The sequence below is a fragment of the Electrona antarctica genome (genome assembly GCF_951216825.1).
Source record: "Electrona antarctica genome assembly, chromosome: 15".
Lineage (NCBI taxonomy): Eukaryota > Metazoa > Chordata > Actinopteri > Myctophiformes > Myctophidae > Electrona > Electrona antarctica.
Window position 1 is genome coordinate 37,777,023 of NC_136796.1, and position 19,124 is coordinate 37,796,146.

At 42.5% G+C, this 19,124-nt stretch overlaps 1 protein-coding gene across 1 annotated transcript in view; it reads right to left on the reverse strand.

Annotated features, from left to right (window-relative positions):
* Nucleotides 1-19,124, reverse strand: part of vps50 (VPS50 subunit of EARP/GARPII complex) — a 207,297-nt gene that overhangs the window by 5,323 nt on the left and 182,850 nt on the right. The window contains exons 24-26 of the mRNA XM_079523040.1: nt 11,315-11,411; nt 9,587-9,745; nt 5,091-5,212 (exon numbers count right to left, since the gene is read on the reverse strand). Coding sequence (XP_079379166.1) covers nt 5,091-5,212; nt 9,587-9,745; nt 11,315-11,411 — 378 coding nt within the window. The remainder of the gene's footprint in view (nt 1-5,090; nt 5,213-9,586; nt 9,746-11,314; nt 11,412-19,124) is intronic.

A 19,124-nucleotide genomic window follows, 5' to 3' on the forward strand; every position in this document is an offset into this window, starting at 1 on the left:
CATGCAACTCCTTGCAACATGTAACTCCTTGTGACTCCTTGCAACATGTAACTCCTTGTGACTCCTTGCAACATGTAACTCCTTGTGACTCCTTGCAACATGTAACTCCTTGTGACTCCTTGCAACATGTAACTCCTTGTGACTCCTTGCAACATGTAACTCCTTGTGACTCCTTGCAACATGTAACTCCTTGTGACTCCTTGCAACATGTAACTCCTTGTGACTCCTTGCAACATGTAACTCCTTGTGACTACTTGCAACATGTAACTCCTTGTGACTACTTGCAACATGTAACTCCTTGTGACTACTTGCAACATGTAACTCCTTGTGACTACTTGCAACATGTAACTCCTTGTGACTACTTGCAACATGTAACTCCTTGTGACTACTTGCAACATGTGACTCCTTGTGACTATACTTGCAACATGTGACTCCTTGTGACTATACTTGCAACATGTAACTCCTTGTGACTATACTTGCAACATGTAACTCCTTGTGACTACTTGCAACCATTATTCCCAATGGCATGTTGCAAGGAGTTGCATTTGTGTGGTTTGGGCCTTAGGGCATAGTCTCTTGAATAGTTAGTTTTAGTCTCATTTTAGTCACCTGGAATGTTTTAGTCTATTTTTAGTCGACTAAAGTGTATTTTGGCAGGCCTTGATGCCGTCATAATGGGTGATTTTACACATGCTGAAAATAGCCGATCCACAAGCTTGTAGATTGGCTATTTTCAGCATGCAACGAAGTGTAAAATGACTTGTTTTACTTATACTGGATCTCTTGTCCACTAGTCCCTTCCTAACAATTTAGTCTAGTTTATGTCAATATATTTAGTCTTAGTTTTAGTCATCATAGCTTAGTTTCCATTCATTTCCGTCAGTGAAAAAGGGTAGTCGACGAACATTTATCGCCATAGTTTTAGTCGACAAAATCAACACTGCTGCCACCCACGTCCTCGCTTTCCCATTATTTCGCTTTCCTCCGCTCTTCGCCGTCTCCTTTCTCTCCCAGGCTCGTCAGAATGTGGCAGAGAGGGAGGACGGAGGAGGGAACCGGGGTGCCAGAGAGGGAGGACGGAGGAGGGGGGTTCTGGCTTTCAACGTAGAAACCGTTAACAACCCCAAGGCGACTAGGGGTTAGAATCCTCCACGGCGGTGCATCCGGCTTGGTTCGGGCGTTCCCACAAACGCAGTTGGCCGTGTTTGTGGGAAGTGAGCCGGACGGCGAGGGCATTCTTTTGTTGCTGTACTAGCGACGCCTACAGGCTGTTCAAGGGCAACTGTTTTTTTTTTAGTAGTCTTTTGAATGAAGTTGTATTTAGTTTTAGTCATCTGAAAAGTTTTAGTTTTGGTCGACTAAATATCACACAAGTTTAGAAAAAAGAAGAAGCGCTTCGTGGGTCCTTAGACGTAGAAAAGTGCAAACTGCAGGTGCTCTTTGGAGAGGGTTTCAATAATACAGGATAAGAGTTCTTTAGAAGTTTCTATACCTTTGAGTTAGTAAAAGATCACAGTGGAATGAAGTAAGATGGTGGCAAACTTTAAAGACGATCCAAGGCAGCTCAATCTGTTCAGTTGAAGTAGAAAAATCCTTTAATTCATATTTATGAAATAAATATATATAATAAATATGAAATAAAGGATTGTTCTACTTCAACTGAGCAGAGCTGCGTTGGATCGTCTTTAAAGTTTGCCACCATCTTTTACTAGCTTAAAGGTATAGAACGAGTTTAGTTGACTAAATCTACAGTTGATTTTGTCTACGAAAATGTATTTTTGCGGGCGTTGATGGTGTCGCAATGGTAGATTTTACACTTGGTTGCATGCTGAAAATAGCCGATCTACACAAGCTCACAACAGCTAACAATGTTGTGAGCTAACCTAACAGCTAACCTAACAATTTAGGCTAGTTTTTATTTGTTGACGAAATTGTCAGTATATTTAGTCTTAGTTTTAGTCATCGTAGCTTAAATGGTGCCTTTATCCAAGGCGCTTTACATAGATTGTGCATTACATTCACCCATTCACGCACACATTCATACACCAATGGCGGCGGAAACCATGCAAGGCACCAACCTGCACATCAGGAGCAATTAGGGGTTCAGAGTCTTGCTCAAGGACACTTCGACTGACTGGCATCCCAGCAACCAAACTAAAAAGGTACCATTCAAACCGCTACAGCGCGCATGCGTGAAACATGTCCAGGAGCGCTGAACAAGGCGGTGCCTAGTAGCAACGGGAGCTGTCAAAAATGGATTACAGCGATCACGTTTTATATCATTAAAAACGCTAAAGACGCCTATACGCGTCCTTAGCACCCCACAGATTGTATTGAGAGGATGCGAGATACGCGTTTTTAGCACAACAGGTGTTAACATAATAGTCCCACTCCAGAACATACACTCTGCCATGCATAATGGCACTGACAGAGAGAGGGAGAGGGAGAGAAAGAGAGAGAGAGAGAGAGAGAGAGAGAGAGAGAGTTACACCTTTCTGGCATTTCTCTGCCTTTCACTGCCCACAGCTGTCCTTTACATTACAGTGAGTGACCGTGAATTGCACTGTAGGACAGGTCAGGTGCATCAGGCGTGTGTATTTGTTGGGGGCCTGTATCATGCTGCTTCCATCAACGGCAGTTTGTGAGCTGAAACCCAAAAGCTGAGATTATAGGTTATGATAGCATTTACTGTAAATTACATTGCTGTTGGGTTGAAACCTATTATCTCCATACGGGTATTTTAACTTTGTGCTTTTTTCCCCCGTCAATTAACGCCCTACTGTACTTCATCATACTAAAGCGTCACACAAAAGTATCGAAAGTATGTTTCGTTTCGACTAGGGTGACAAAAACAAGACCTGTCCCAGATGACATGAGAGGTGAATCGCTCACATCGTCATCAGCAGATCAGAAATGGATCTTTGGACCCAAATAATTTGAACGCTTTCTAAACCAATAGCAGTATTTTGAAATACAGATAGAAGCCAGTGTAAAGATGGTGGGAACTGGAGTGGTATGATCCATTTCTTGGTCTCGGTGAGTTATAGCAATGCAAAGCCCAAAGTTCTACCAAAGTTCAACACCATTTCAAGTCTCAAGAGGACACCGCAACCTGGCACCGCGCTTCAAAGCGAACCCATCTAGGCATTCCCCCATAGCAAGGAAGAACGGTTCTTTTCCAAGTTCTGACGAGCAGATGTTCTGCTCCGAGAGAGGGGGGGGGGAGAAAATAAGAAAGCAGGGAGAAATTCAACTTTTCTGCCCCCGGAGGCTTCCCTGGGAAGCCAAGAGGCGACGAGGCTCCAAAACACTGTGCCGTAATAACTCACCAAGCCTGCTCAGTGCATCATCCTGACACAAGCTCTCATGGCCAATATTTACGACCGTGCCCCGGTGGGAGCACAGATTTCTCCTCGACCGAAAAGGGCGAAAGCCGTCAAACAACGCGAGATGAATGAATGAGCCGCAGCTTCTACGCTGTCCAATTCTTCAGGACTATAAATCCAGTGTTCCAACAGGTACAGCACATTATTAGCATGTCGTTGGTGTCGGCCGGAGACCTTGTATCTCCGTCAGTGTTGATCTCGTCGACTGATACTATGACACAAAATGTTCGTCGACTACCTATTTTCACTGACAAAAACTAAATGGAAACTAAATGAACTAAGCTATGATTACTAAAACTATATATATTGACAATTTCATCAACAAATACAAACTAAAAGGAAGTGACTAGTGGACAAAAGATCCAGTATAAGCCTTTTTACACTTGGTTGCATGCTGAAAATAGCCGAGCTTGTAGATCAGCTATTTTCAGCAAGGGTAAAATCAGTCATTACGGCAGCATCACGGCCTGCCAAAATACATTTTAGTCGACTAAATCAACTGTACATTTAGTCGACTAAAAGTAGACTAACACTAAAACATTCCAATGTGACTAAAACTAAACTATTCAAAAGACTATGACTAAAACTAAAATCTGCTGTCAAAATCAACACTGATCTCCATATTATTTCAACTTTTAGTTTTTTTTCTCCCCGTGAATTTATGCCATGCTTCATCATCATACGAGTGTCACACAAAAGCTCACAACCTTTCACGATGCAACACATTGTTAGCTTGTAGATTGGCTATTTTCACTTATCATAGAGTTGTTTTTTGTTATAATAATAAAATAATAGGAATGATTTTGGACATGCACAGTTTCGTCCCCACAGGGACATTAATATCCCTGACCCTGAGTGATGAAGTAGAGCTGTAAACTACAACCGAACAGTGTTTTTGTTTGCGGATTACTTTTTCTCTGCATTGTTGATTTGTCCTCTGGCATCTCCAGCTGGCATCGATGCTTCCCACATAGTCACATTTGCAGAGTCATCCAAAAAAAGCGGGGGGGAAAGTAGCTGTCGGGCTGGAGGCTGCACGATGGCAGTACCTCAGTCAAATCTCAGTTACATCCGTCCGTCTGTCCGCGCGCGCGTGCGGGTGCGTGCGTCGGTCTGTCAGTATCCAATACAATATTGGATACTGACAGACTAAAACTAAGGACATTTTCTCATGATTTTACAAATTGACACACCATGCAGTTAGTTATTTGTTTTGTAAAGTACATTTTGTCAATTCCAGTTACTTTGTTAGTTTTAGTTACACACAAGTAAGACGCGTGAACGCGGGAAGCGAACGCAGCTGTTGTGGCAGTCTGACACACATACACATAGAGCTTTTTTTTCCTCTTAATTTTCCTCTTATTTTTATTTATTATTCTTTTTTATTCTTTTTAAAAAAATATATTTTTTATTTTTTATGTTTTATTTTGCGTGCGTGCGTGCGTTACACGTGCGTGCGTGTGTGCGTGCATGTGTGTGTGTGCGCGTGTTTGTGTGTGTGATACAGCTGCGCCCTCTGGTGGCGGGCGGGTGGTGTTACAGCGTGACACACACACACACACATACACACACACACACACAGACAGACATGATCTGCTGGGTCTCAAAGTAAATGCTCACTGCGTTCGCAATAATAACCCTGCCATAGACACATACATGTACACATTGAAAAGAGAAGCTGAGAAAGAGCACAGTCCCACTTACCCCTCAACCAGAGTCCTGTTGGCTAAGCGGATACAGTGCTCCCACAGGACATTGGACACAGCCAGGGGGATTCGCACATGTCTGGACACATCACCCAGACGCTTGTTAAACTGCTCAAACTCCTGGGGAGAGTATGAATAAAATAAAAGTTCAGTTAAGTACACACACCAGTTGTCTATTAATTGAATTGGCATTGTTCCCATGTAGCCACAGGAAACCTGGAACAGTATAATCTATAATTTAATTCGATGCAATTTCAAGTTTTAAGCCCCTAGGTCAATTTACGTGACAGGTTTAACATTACAAATATTGGGCATGTTTTAGGTTTATCTTTGGTTACCTTTGGCTCCCATGCCATTAATTTTTGCACTGCAAATGTTTAAGTTTCTTGCTCTGCCAGTTGAACAGACCATTTATATGCATAAGCTATTGACATTCGGGCAGCTTTTGTAAAAAAATAAAAAATAAATGGCCGGCGCCGACTCTGTTTAGCACCCAGGGAGCACGCACATAATTCGGCGCCTATGCTTTCCTGTCATGTAAAATAAATAAAGGAATAAATACATAAATAAACAAATAAATAAATAACAACTGCTACTGCAGACAAAGTGGCACAGGGCAGTAGTGTTGATTTTTTTTAGAATAATTTTCATTTAGTTTTAATCACATTTTAGTCACCTGGAATGTTTTAGTGTTAGTTGCGTCCGAAGGTCGCAGTTCACTATGGAATCAAGCATTTCCAGTCAATAAGTGTGTCGGGCACCATATATGGTTTGGTATCATAATTGAATGTATAAAGTAGCTGGTTTTCTTTTTTCAAGAGAGCAAATTGAAATTGGAACATGAACACGAGTGATGAACGTGGCCCATGAGCAGCCACCGTCTTATATGTAAGAACATTTCCATCCGAGTAGGCCACAGGCTGGCCTTAATTTTAAATATAATATCTCTGCAAAAACTGGACCTGGAGGGATTTCAATGCAGGCAAAAAAAGGCATTGCTTTTGCGCCCCAGTAGACATTAAGAAGTATACGGCACCGTATACAGGCAGTTTCATTCATTACAAATGTTCCACAACATGGTCTGAGTGAAGCATTTTGTCCAAAATATATATAAATATTTCTGGTGCTGCTGCATTCCCCTGCCATTCTATATGCAAATTAGTGTCGAAGCTGAACACTACTGATCATCATGCATTTATGAATACAATTTTCTCCCCTGCGTTTCACAATGGATTATGCTGTAATAATGCCATGTCGAAGTTAATATGTCTCCATAGTGGAACTTAACTGTTTCCATACTGTACTTGAACTTGAAGTAAACATTATGATTAAGAAAACACCATTATTAGTCGCTGTTCAATTCCTGCTATAATATTAACCACATTTCTTGTCGCCTCAAAGCGGTAGCAGTAATCAGCTGTACTGATTTGACATGCTGACACACATAAATAAACCAAGCCCAAAGAAAGCGCTCCCCTCTGGAAATTCAGCTTACGGTATGAACTAAATTAGTTAGGCTTAAGGCAGCTTAACTGGAGAGCAGATACGCAACAGACATCCTCAGTGTTCATTTATCCATTTGCAACTCCGGGAGTGTTTCAAATAAATATGGGTCCATTTGGTTACATCTTGTGCCACTGTCAGAGTTAAATTAACACCCGAGATAGCCTTCTGAGAGCCCACTATTAAGGCAGCCTAACTGGAGAACAGCTATGCACAACAGAAATACTCGCTGTTCATTTATCCATTTGCAAATCCGGGAGTGTTTCAAATAAATATGGGTCCATTTGGTTACATTTTGTGCCACTGTCAGAGTTATATTAAAGATGGGAGTGCCGTGATTTATTTTCACCCTAAAACATCATCAGTTATTATTATTTAAGAAGGAACATTTAAAATGTTGTTTTTATGTGGACACGCCCACCAGTTCATTAACACCCCGATTTCCCCCGAGTTCCCGACACCCCAGCGATTTATAGCAGCGGAGCACTTTTACCGGACCGGACCGGATGTTATCCCGGATGTGGCTGAAGCAGCTAGATGTAGCCAAAACACTCTATAGAGGTGATCGACAACAGCGGGAGGTATGATTAAATCTACCACGACTAGCGGCGGTACCGCGGTGGGCCGTCTAACACATAATCTTTTCTTAGAATTGGACGGAATGATTTACATCAAGAGTTATTAACGTTTTAAGATTTTCGGTCTCGTCGGCTAAACAGGGGGGGGAACATTTTCGATGAGGTCCCACTATTTTGATGCGCAACAGGCGCTCCTAGGCTGTGGAGCGATGCGATCGGTTTTGATATCAATAACATCCGTCCTTCTGATCAATCTTCGCCCTGGGCGCTGGGCGTTAACCCATTCAGGCCTGACGTCGAAATTTAAAAAAAAAAGTTTTCTAAATCATGACAATTTTCGGAAAGATTTGAGTCACATTTTAACGATTTTTCAAAAATAGCAGACCTACAAGTTCATAGCGCGCCACTCGGTGGCGCGCTATGAGCTTGTAGATCTGCTATTTTTCAATAGCTAAATTATAACATAATGTTTAAAACGCTAACGCTAACGTGACATGGATGCGTTCCAGGTCTCAATGGATTAAGTATGCCTGGTTTGCCTGGTCATAGTGTGATGCCACGATTTCACTGTTTATTTCATTGGCACGTTTGACTGTCAAGGTTTCAGCCTCCAGGAAGAAACCCTAAATACAAAAGGAAGACATCATTGCACATACTGTAACAGCCACACCAAGGGGTCTAATGAAGTACTGTCACCTCATAAACACATGAAAAGCTGGAACAAAATACAAAGCTCACGGCACTCCATCTTTAACACCCGAGACAGCCATCCGAGAGCCCACTAGGATATCAGGAAGGCGAGGATGCGTTTTTTTTTATTATAAACAGGATTGGCTCAGTCCTCGGCTGTGGGTATTCTAATTTGCCAGAGCTCTGGTGTGACTTAGCCCATGCTGGTTCCCCGAGACATTATGATTATGCATATCGGAATTTTCTCATGGCTTTGTGATAGCAAAATAACAGCCTTGTTCATGATTCGCAACACTGTGACGAGCCCGTCTTCTTTCCCCTAGACCACGCTGCATCTCCCTGTGCGTCAGAGGAATATCATCAGTCCCTTCTTTCATGCAAAATGTATGACGGATGGATGGATGAAGGGACAGCATGAATAACAGACACTCATTTAGAGGCAAGCCCTGAGTATTTCTGAGAATAGGCGAGAGACTTGGAGCCCTGTGGTCTTTAACGGAGGAAAAAGACACGCAGGGGGGAGAGATCTGCATTCACCTCTCCAAAGCAGAACCATTTTGACTTTTTCCACCTCCGTGGGCCACTAATTGATCTCTATGGGAGACAATATGTTATCTGTGTGAGATGAGATGAGAATGACGGCTATTGCATTGAAATCTCCCCCTCTTACATTCACTTAACAGCCACGGTTCAATTTGCTTGGGGGAGGGGGAGTTAATCTCTAGACCCCCAGGAGAGTACAGTCAACAAGGTATAATGCTTAATTTGTGCGCCCACGCAAAAGTGGGTGAAAATCACTTTCACCTAGATAATCCATTAATTTTTTTTTTATTCAGCTGACTGGAGACACATGCTGGAACTTTTTACTTTGAAATGTTTTATAGTTTCTGAGTTATTTAATTTAAACGCCCAATGCATTCTCAATGGCGAAAACACAAACTTTGGCACCACGTATTAAAAAAAATATATTTTTTTTTTCAAAGACGTCCACACACGTCTTGGGCACTGCACGTGCGGTAATACCAAAGACGTCCACAGACGTCTTGGGCACTTTCATCGTGAACTATAGTCTGTCCGTAAAACCTTTACCTACGAGCACATAAACCTAGCTGCACCATACGTACGGCACTGCAGTGGGGAGCCAATGGTAATTCCGACGGAGTATTAGTACGACATGCGGGAACAACGGTCGGACTAGCACTCGAACATGCGCTGCTCCCGTGCTTGCGGTTAGGGTTAGGTTAGGGTTTGAGGTAGGTTGTCGGTCTAATGACTGTCGGACCAATAATAGTGTCGGAGCTAATGCCGGTGTACGGTGCACACTTGAGCAACAGTGTTGATTATGACAGCAAATTTTGATTTTAATTTTAGTCATAGTCTCTTTACAGTTGATTTAGTCGACTAAAATGTATTTTGGCGGGCCTTGATGCCGTCGTAATGGCTGATTTTACACTAGCAACGCGTTGTGAGCTTGTAGATCGGCTATTTTCAGCATGCAACCAAGCGTAAAATTACGTGTGTCTTTTACTTATACAAGAGCTCTGGTCCACTAGTCCCTTCCTAACATTTTAGTGTAGTTTTTATTTGTTTGCCGAAATTGTCAATTTAGTTTTCATTTAGTTTCCATATCGTTTTATATCAGTGAAAAAAAGAGGTAGTCGACGAACATCTTTCGTCATAGTTTCAGTCGACTAAATAAATACAGTTTCTCACTTATGGTTACCTTTAGGAGGACGTCTACATAGACGTTGTGCTGGGACATGATCTCCCGGATGTCCCACTTGACTCCGGCCATCAGGAGCAACATCTGCTCATAGTCAATGGCTTTGGCCGCCACAATCCAGTAGATGGGTTTCCTTAGTTCGCTGGCCGTGGACACCGTCTGAGAGATGAGAGAACGGGGGGAAAAAACAACACTTCTATAATTCTGTATAATTCTGTGACAGGCTGTTATGATATGAGAATGATTCATATCACTCTTGTTCTTTTTCTGTTAATGGAAACTGTCTCCTGCTCAGAACCGTCTGTCCACTATACTGTTACTTTTTAAAGGTATGTTTTCAAGAAAAAATCTAACAAAAACAAGGCGGTTTTTCCTTTTGTATTATTAAGGGACCAAGCTGTACCGAAGGGACTTGGTCCCTTACTGTTTTTGCCTTTTCTTTTCTTCTCTTCCTCCTTCCACCAAAAATAGAAGTTCTGGCTGAACCGGTTTTGTCGGTTTTCGCGAAACGCAGGAATATGGTAGAGGGCCATGCCAAACCGTGATGATGCGAAGCCCACAACCTTTGGCCAAAGGTCGTATGCAGTTATACGGCGTTCATATAAAAAACCAAATTAAGCAGATAAGCGTCCCGAATCATAGCCATGTTGACAACGTTTATAATAAACCAACCAGTTTCTAAATCCGTCAAGATTTGAGCGAATTATGACATACTGTACTCCCGAAGCAAGATGGCCGCCGGGTGAACTACGTCAGAGACTCCGCCTTGAGCCATCTAGCCTTTATATACGTATGTCTATGGGTTTGGGTTAAATCTGAACCCAGGTGTGAGATAACGATCTTAGGGTTTGCAGTGTGAACTGTCAACTAGCAATATACAGTATATAAGGATAATTGCTTGTTTTTTGAGGTTTCAACAGATGGAATCACCAGCCATGACATTAATTTAGCTGTCAGAAATGGACCCGTGTCTCTGCAACAGAACAGAAGACTAGGAGACACGGCTGGCTGGATATGAATGACAGACCATTTTCTGTGTCGTTGATGGGGAAATAGGCCTGTGATAGAGGTATGCAGATGCAGTAGTAATTTGTACTTTGGCAGCTGTTCTTTTTAGACCAATACATGGTGCGACAGATGGTTTTTCAAGACTCATTTGTGGAAAAAGAACATTGAACGTCAAATAGTCTAGTCCCCGATTATAATACGATCCGAAGCGGGGTTGGCGAAAGGGCCTTTCTGTGTGGAGTTTGCATGTTCTCCCCGTGTCCCCTAGGCAAAAAACATGCAGTAATACTGGTCTCTATACTGCCTCCCCCTGGCCAACTGGGGCGCCTGATGGGAGGGGAAAGGAACTGGTCGGAAATAACGTGTTACTTCCAACTGGGTGGAAGTAACACCCAGGTTGGCAGAGGAAGTGTAGCGCCCAGGATTACATTCGATAATTGACACTGGGTGAAAAAAAAATGGGCTGCAAAGTCGTGGGATAAAAAATATTAGAAGTAAAAAAGAAAGAAGAAAAACTCCCCAAAAAAGTGTTGTACCTTGCCCTTTTCTTCTTCTTTCCAATTATTTGTTCGGCCCAAAAAATGGTGTGTATTGTCATGATTATTTTGTCAGGAGCCGAGTTTAAATACATACTTTCTGAAACATGGCTCTATGACATGACGAACATGACGGTACCTCACTCTATGGGGCGACAGTACCTTCCACAGCGATTCCACTTACCTGCGAGTAGAACTGCTGCAGGAAGGGCTTCTTGGCGGCAGGCATCATGGTGTCAAGGTGGGACTGAAGGGAATCGAACTGTTCGGCTAGAAACACCCTGGGAAACACACATGAAACACACATGAAACACACATGAAACACAAAGTGGTGGAAAAAGTACTCACATGTCTTAACTATAGGGCTGTCAAAAGATAACATTTTTTAATCAGATTAATCACAGCATGTATGTATGTATGTATGTATGTATGTATGTATGTATGTATGTATGTATGTATGTATGTATGTATGTATGTATGTACAAGGCACAGCTTGCAGCAGAAGACAACAAAGGTCAGCCATATGCCTGCCTAAACAGGTGGGTTTTGAGGTGAGTTTGGAATATGGTGATAGAGTCCATGTTTCTAATATCAGGGGGGAGGGAGTTCCAGAGGTGAGGGGCAGAGCGGCTGAAGGCTCTTGACCCCATGGTGGAGAGACGGGCTGGGAGCACTTTCAGAGTGATGGAGGAGGCAGACAGTCATGGTATCTCTCTGTCTCTCACCCCCTTGTTGTATTTTATGGCAATAACCGCCTTGTGTTTTTCCCCCATCCAGATAGGGTTAGAGTGCAGAGTGGATGGGATTATGGGATGTATGGGGCGGGTCATCCAAGCATGGATTAATTGCGATAAAACATGTGATCTAATTAACTCAGTTCATTTGACAGCCCTAGTTTTAACTTAAGTAAAAGTATCAATACTGCAATGTAGAACTGCTCCCTTACGAGTAAAAAGTCCGGAATTCAAAATGCACTTTAGTTACAAAAGTACAAAAGAATTTGGCATCAAAATGTATTTACGTACCACAAGTAAAAGTAAAAGTGTTCATTGTGCAGAATGTCCCATTTCAAGTTTTCAATTCACATCTTTTGAAAATAGCCGATCTACAAGCTCACAGTAGGCACGTTTACATGTCACGTTCTAATCGGGTTAAAACAAGGTTTTAAATACACCCGATTTAAAATATCCATGTATACACCTAAATAAACACGATCAAGTCCGACCCGATTTAAATTCTAATCGGGTGCAGAGGGTGGTCTAGACTTTTTTTAGACCCGATCAAGAGGACATTTCTTCCATGTATACACCTTAACCCGATTAGAATCTGATATGTTCTTTCTGCACATCAAATCGTCGGCAATTTCTGTTGCTTAACCTCCTTGTTTTTGGCAGTGCGATGAGGCGGTATTCCTCTCTCTCGTTCCCTCTCCCCCTCTCTCTCTGCAAGCGCACGTGCGCGCACACACACGGCACTATTGCCGAAAATCTCCCATGCAAATAAAAAGTATAAATAAATAAAAGTGTTGCAGCCACTGAGATAATGGATGATGAGAATCACTCGTAGGCTACCTGAAGTTGCACGCGCTGCCCCCCCCCCCCCCCCCCCCTGCCTCTGTGATCGCAGATCTGTTTCTGTTTGGCTGAAGAAAGTTGATATCCAATACTATCCAATACTATGCCTACATGCCATGCCTACATGCTCCAGTCAGTCAGAGTTGGAACAGCTCCGCTGCAGCTACAGTAATTGATTTGACCTAGTTTCACGTCTTTTGCTAGTGATGTAATCAATTCATCATTTGGAACCACCTGCGTAAAATTCCACATTAGCCTATTTGACATTTTAAATGGCTTGCATGCCATGTACTCTTAATATTTTTCATTGTATATAGATATTTAATATAATATTCTTTCCATTGCAACTATAGGGTAGGGTAAAATGTGAAAGCTGAATTAATAATAAATAGTATAAAGACGAGACGACTCAGACCATAAGGGTTATTAATTACTAGCCACAAAATAAGCTGGAAATCAATCAACTCCGACGTCTGAAGGCTCTACCATTCAGTAGCCTACCATTGCTAAACAGACACAGTCCAAGTAGGCTAGTTGCATTCTCGACAGAGATGAGAGAGGAGAGATGGAACCCAGCCAGCACGCCCACTTGGGTCCCATGTGGTTTCAATGCGGGATACATGGGTACAAGTGGCTTGAACTGGGAACATGTAGTTCCAACATGGTCTACATGTGGGCAAGCCTATATAGGTCCCACGTGGTCTACACAAGGGCTAACTGGCATGGGTTGGAAGTAGGCAAGCCCATATTGGTCCAACATGGTCTACATGTGGGCTAACTTGCATGGGTTGGAAGTGGGCAAGCCCATGTAGTTCCAACATGGTCTACATGTGGGCTAACTGGCATGGGTTGGAAGTGGGCCTACACAAACAGCAGCGTTGTAACAGTAGGCCTATAGAGCGTCGCAGTCCCGCCTCCTACATGGCCCAGGAAATGATTCTCTGTTCATTTTCCTCATAGACATTTCAGAAAGTATTTATTTTATTTATTTACTTTTTGAAATGTCTATGGGAAAAATGCATTGGTATTCATTTCCTGGGCCATGGTAGGGGGCGGGACTGCGGCGCTCTATAGCCTATAGGTATTAGGTAGGGCCTTGAGCATTGGGGGCCTCCCGATTAAAAAAACCCAAACAAAAAACAGTTCAGTGTGTGTAAAGGCGGGAGGGAAGAATGGGTAAAAGTGGGAAAACACATGTGGTGACCCATTTTATAGTAATAATAGGCCTATTAATAATAATAGGGTTAGCTGTGTGTATAATAATAATAATGTATTATTGAGTGGTGCAGCCACTTAAGGAACGGCAATGTGTGTCCCTATATCTGTCTGTCCGTTTAGGGTACCAACAGGTGACAAAGTGGCGCTGTCGAGCTTCACACCGTGCACAGGTGCATGATGGGAAGTTGAGATTTTTTTAGTGGAGTGTACTCTCAGCCTACTGTACTGTACTGTACTATACTTTTACATAATAGGTAGTTAAAACACCTTAGAAGCCCGGAACTATTTAATCAATTTCATCCAGGGTGCCCATCATTTGTAGCGCACGGACCACTTTTACCGGTGCATCGGAAGTTGGTGTGCATGTCTGTGTAGCAGCTAACAATAGCCACACCACTCTAGAGTCGTTCGACAACAACGGGAGGTCATAATAAATCTATCGCGACTAGCGACTGGACCGCGGAAGGCCGTCAAACACAGGATCTTTTTTCAGAATTAGACGGGATGATTTAGATCGGGAGTTATGATCGTTTTAAGATTTTCGTTTGTCCTGTTTATCAATCTCCGTGTTGGGCACTTGACCATGACCTTGAACTTGGACGGAGAACTCCGACTTGGACATCCAAGGTGTTAATCAACTAGTCGACTAGTAAACTAGGCAACTAGTCAACTAGTAAAACTGACTAGAAGTGAATGCCCTACAGCACAATGTAGTACAGTATGAGTACAGTATAGTACAAGTAAGTACAGTAGGCTACGACTACAGTACAAGTGCATTACAGTACGAGTACAGTACAGTACAATGTAGTAGGCTACAGTACAAGTACGGTATCAGTACAGTACAGTACAATGTAGTAGGCTACAGTACAAGTACGGTATCAGTACAGTACAATGTAGTAGGCTACAGTACAAGTACAGTACAAGTACAGAACGAGTACAGTACATCCAGTGGCGGCCTTATATATGTCTCAATCATTTCAATTGAATTTAAAAATTATGTAATTATTATTATTATTATTATTATTATTTGTAGTAGTAGTATTGCATTGCATTGCATCCTTCCAATCAGCCTAGTCAATTATTCATCCTCCTCCTGTACGTCCACTTACCACTAGTTGGCATCAGCTAATAATCGCTGCAGTTTTTTTTTTTTTTTTTGATAATAATTATTAATTATTACAATTATGACGTCATGAACGGGGCCTCCCGCGTGCACTCACTGCACTAGCAGCGCTGAGACACTGACAAAAAAAAGAGGAAAAAAAACATTTTTTTTTTTTTTTTGATAATAATTATTAATTATTAAAATTATGACGTCATGAACGGGGCCTCCCGCGTGCACTCACTGCACTAGCAGCGCTGAGACACTGACAAAAAAAGAGGGACATTTTTATTTTTTTATTTTTTTTGATAATAATTATTAATTATTAAAATGATGACGTCATGAACGGGGCCTCCCGCGTGCACTCACTGCACTAGCAGCGCTGAGACACTGACAAAAAAAGAGGAAAAAAAACATTTTTTTTTTTTTTTAATAATAATTATTAATTATTACAATTATGACGTCATGAACGGGACCTCCCGATCTCTAAGGTCGCCCCTGAGTACATCACCACTCTGTTCAGATGGGTCTGATTTCATTATACAAACAGCAGCTAATCTGATTAAAAGTGGGCACATGTAAACACCTGATCGGATTGAACTTGCCCCATGTAAACACTTGATCCAAAACCTTCAATCGGGTTTATTTTAATCAGATTGGAAGAAAGGTGTCCATGTAAACGCACCTATTGTGAAATTGTGGATCGGCTATTTCCAAATGGTCGAAATGTATGCAGGGCTGAAGTGGTTAATGCACGGTTTGTAATAATAAATCAAAATCTACAAAGTAACTAGCAAACTAAAGTTTTCAAATGAATGTAGTGGCGTAAAAGTACAATATTTGCCTCTGAGATGTAGTGGAGTAGAAGTAAAGTACAAAAAAATACCTCCAAATTGTACTTAAGTACAGTACTTAAGTAAATGTACTTAGTTACTTGACTCCATGGTGAACATGGCAGGTCAAACTAGGTTAGAGGTGCATTCAAACCACACACAGCATTTACATTTGGTGAGGTATATGGCAAATTACATAAACGGAATACATTCTTGAGTCGGTGTTGTTTGTGACAAAATTCCAGTCGGGCATTTCAGTTACGTTTATTGTCCTTTACGGGGCATCGCCTTTAATCTAAAAAAGAATCCCTCAACTGGCCCCTCAAATTGAGCAGTCACAATCGACGGGCCTCTGATGAAGACAAACTCCTGGCCGGAATGTAGGAATGTTGGGGCATTCTTTAATGTTTGTGTTCTAACCACTCCATGTGTGTGTGTGTGTGTGTGTGTGTGTGTGTGTGTGTGTGTGTGTGTGTGTGTGTGTGTGTTCTGATTTGGATCAATGTATTTAAGCAATGTGACCACCACATTCATGACTGAGGTTTATTTTACAGTACTTAATTATTTCGCTGCCCACTAGGTGGTAGCATAAACACAGCTAACATGTGCCAGCATTGATTCCCGTCACGAATGAAATCCAATCATAGGATGCGCGGCGGCTCACCATGGACAGTGCTCGAAGCTTTAGAGATACAGGGCATTGAAAATCCTGCTTTTAATGGAGATAAATGGAGCCTGGATGTAAAAATCCCATAGCTGGTGGGGACGGAGGCGTTGCATAGCAACCGGAGCAATGCTAAAAGGTAAATTGACGGCCGCCGTTTTAACGTGAGAGTAACTTTTTTGTAAGATATTTTTTGGGCTTTTTTGCCTTTATTGACAGATAGTAAGTAGACAGGAAACGGGGAGAGAGATGGGGGGAAGACCTTAGAGTATATATATGAATAGAGACGGCACCCGGAGGAAACCCTGAGGCGAAATGGACATAGTGGCCGAATTTGTCATTGCAACGCTGGTCCGTTGACTATCATTGCGCACGTTCATGTTATTGGGCCCATGCCACGTGAACTCTGTTTCATACGTGAGCGCGCGCAATGATAGTCAACAGCAGCGCGTTGTTGTTATTGGGGCAAATCCATCCCAGAATGCACTCTGTTCCTACCCGGAAGGAGGAGTGAAATCGCCTCATGCGCTTTTGAGCAACTTAATGCTAGTGGATGGGAGGAGAACTCTGGTGCCGTCTCTATTCATATATACTCTAAGGGGAAGACACACAGCAAAGTTCGTCTGGATCGGGACTCGAACTCGCGACACACTGTGTGGATTACCAGCCAAGGTGCCTGGACCGCTAAGCTGGCCCAGGCATCATCATCTCTCTCTCTCTCTCTCTCTCTCTCTCACACGCACGCACGCACGCACACTTTGGAATGGGGATCTGATGATCACCGATATTCAAAAAAAGATAAATCAGTTTTAAACAGATAAAAGCATTCCCCCATTCAGATTTTTATGGTGGCAGTATAACTTGAGGAAGAAACAATTAGCCTGCCAATGATGAATACATTTCCAAAATGATGTTTAGACGATTCAATTGTCGGGATTTGTTCTATCAGTGTGTGCTTGTTGCATACACCGGTTCCTGCTGAGAAATAATTAAAACAATGATCCACGGAGGCCTATAAACTGTTGAAAAAAATATATCTATAAATGCACTCCAGATGACTGCGCTGAAGTAATTCAACTTCAATACCAGACAAATGAATGACTCTTATAACCAGAGCATCCGTGGGGCTATTTGGGGCACCAAAAAAAAATCTTTGAATATATATTATTTCACAGCGTTTTTTACTCAAATATTTCCTTCTGGGGGGGGGGGGGGGGGGGGGGGGGGGGGGTCCCTGGAACAACATATATTTTCAGATGGGGGTCGCGGCCAAATACATATAATTCTGGGGCTCCTGGACATAAAATAGTTTGAGAACCACTGATATAGAAACATAGGTTTTTTTACCTACCTATTTAGAAGATATGTTGTAGAACAAGTGCTGGCTGAGCTTAGTAAGCTCTATGCGGAATACATTTTTTCTTTTTACCTGAGAGTTTAGGAAACAGCTTGTGTTTACCCCAAGCTGATAATAGTTCATCACGTAACGTAACGCTGTCACTGATCCGTTCATGCTTGCTCGGGTAAACTGTAAACATGACATTTAGACAACAGGGAGTAATAGAGTTCCTAATCATTAATTTTTTTCCCCTCAAAGGGCACCAGAGCTTTACTGGTTATAACGTTTCAGTGGAACATTATCAACGGCTGTTTTTCCCTCTCAGATGCAAGGTCCTCTGAGATGATCATCTTTTTATTAATTTAAAATGCTCTACCAATTTAGTCGTTAGTCGCAGATTCCCAAGTCTCCCATGTAGTACCCGCCATTGCAGACGGCTACTTGTTGATTTCGGGGAGGATGTGTAGAGTGTCTTCTCTGATACATGTGTCATCAGCCGATCCACAAGCTCAAAGCGTGTGGCAGTGTGACACGCCACATGTGGCCCCCGGGCCGCTAGTTGCCCAGGTATGAATAAAGCATATGGAGGAACACGCTATTCAGTTCAGAACCCCAGTCTCCATGGTGGTGGGCATCCGGGGGTTACACACAATTTAGGCATTTAGCAGACGCTCTAAATCCAGAGTGACTTACAGTTAGAGAACAAAAACATGCTCATTTCAAATACATACAAATACGTAACATACGTAAGCTAAGAACCTAATAGTGGAATATCTATCTAATGAAACTGCTATGTCTACATAAAATGCTATCTAAGTTATATAAATTGAGCCTTTGCATACGCCTGTAAGGTCGTGGAGGCTAGGGCAAGTGCTACGGGCTAAAATGGAGTCTGAAGAGGTGGGTTTTCAGACTAAGATTGGGAGTGAGTCTGCAGTTCTGATTGCAATGGGAAGTGCATTCCATAGTTTTGGATCCAGAAGGGAGAAGAGTTTGGGACGTGTGGAGCGTTGTCCCGGCGTTTTTAGGGGAGTACTTCCAGCTTCCCTGCGTGGGCTGATCTGAGCGGGCGGGAGGGTTTGTAGGCTTCGATCAGACTTGCAAGATAATGCCAGTGCCATACCTTTGGTTGCTTTGAAGGCCAGCATCAGAGTTTTGTGCTCTGTGCGGGCAGCGACCGGGAGCCAATGGAGGGAGCGGAGAAGGGGGGAGACATGTGATAATTCTGGCTGGTTGAAGACCAAGTGAGCTGCGGCATTTTGGA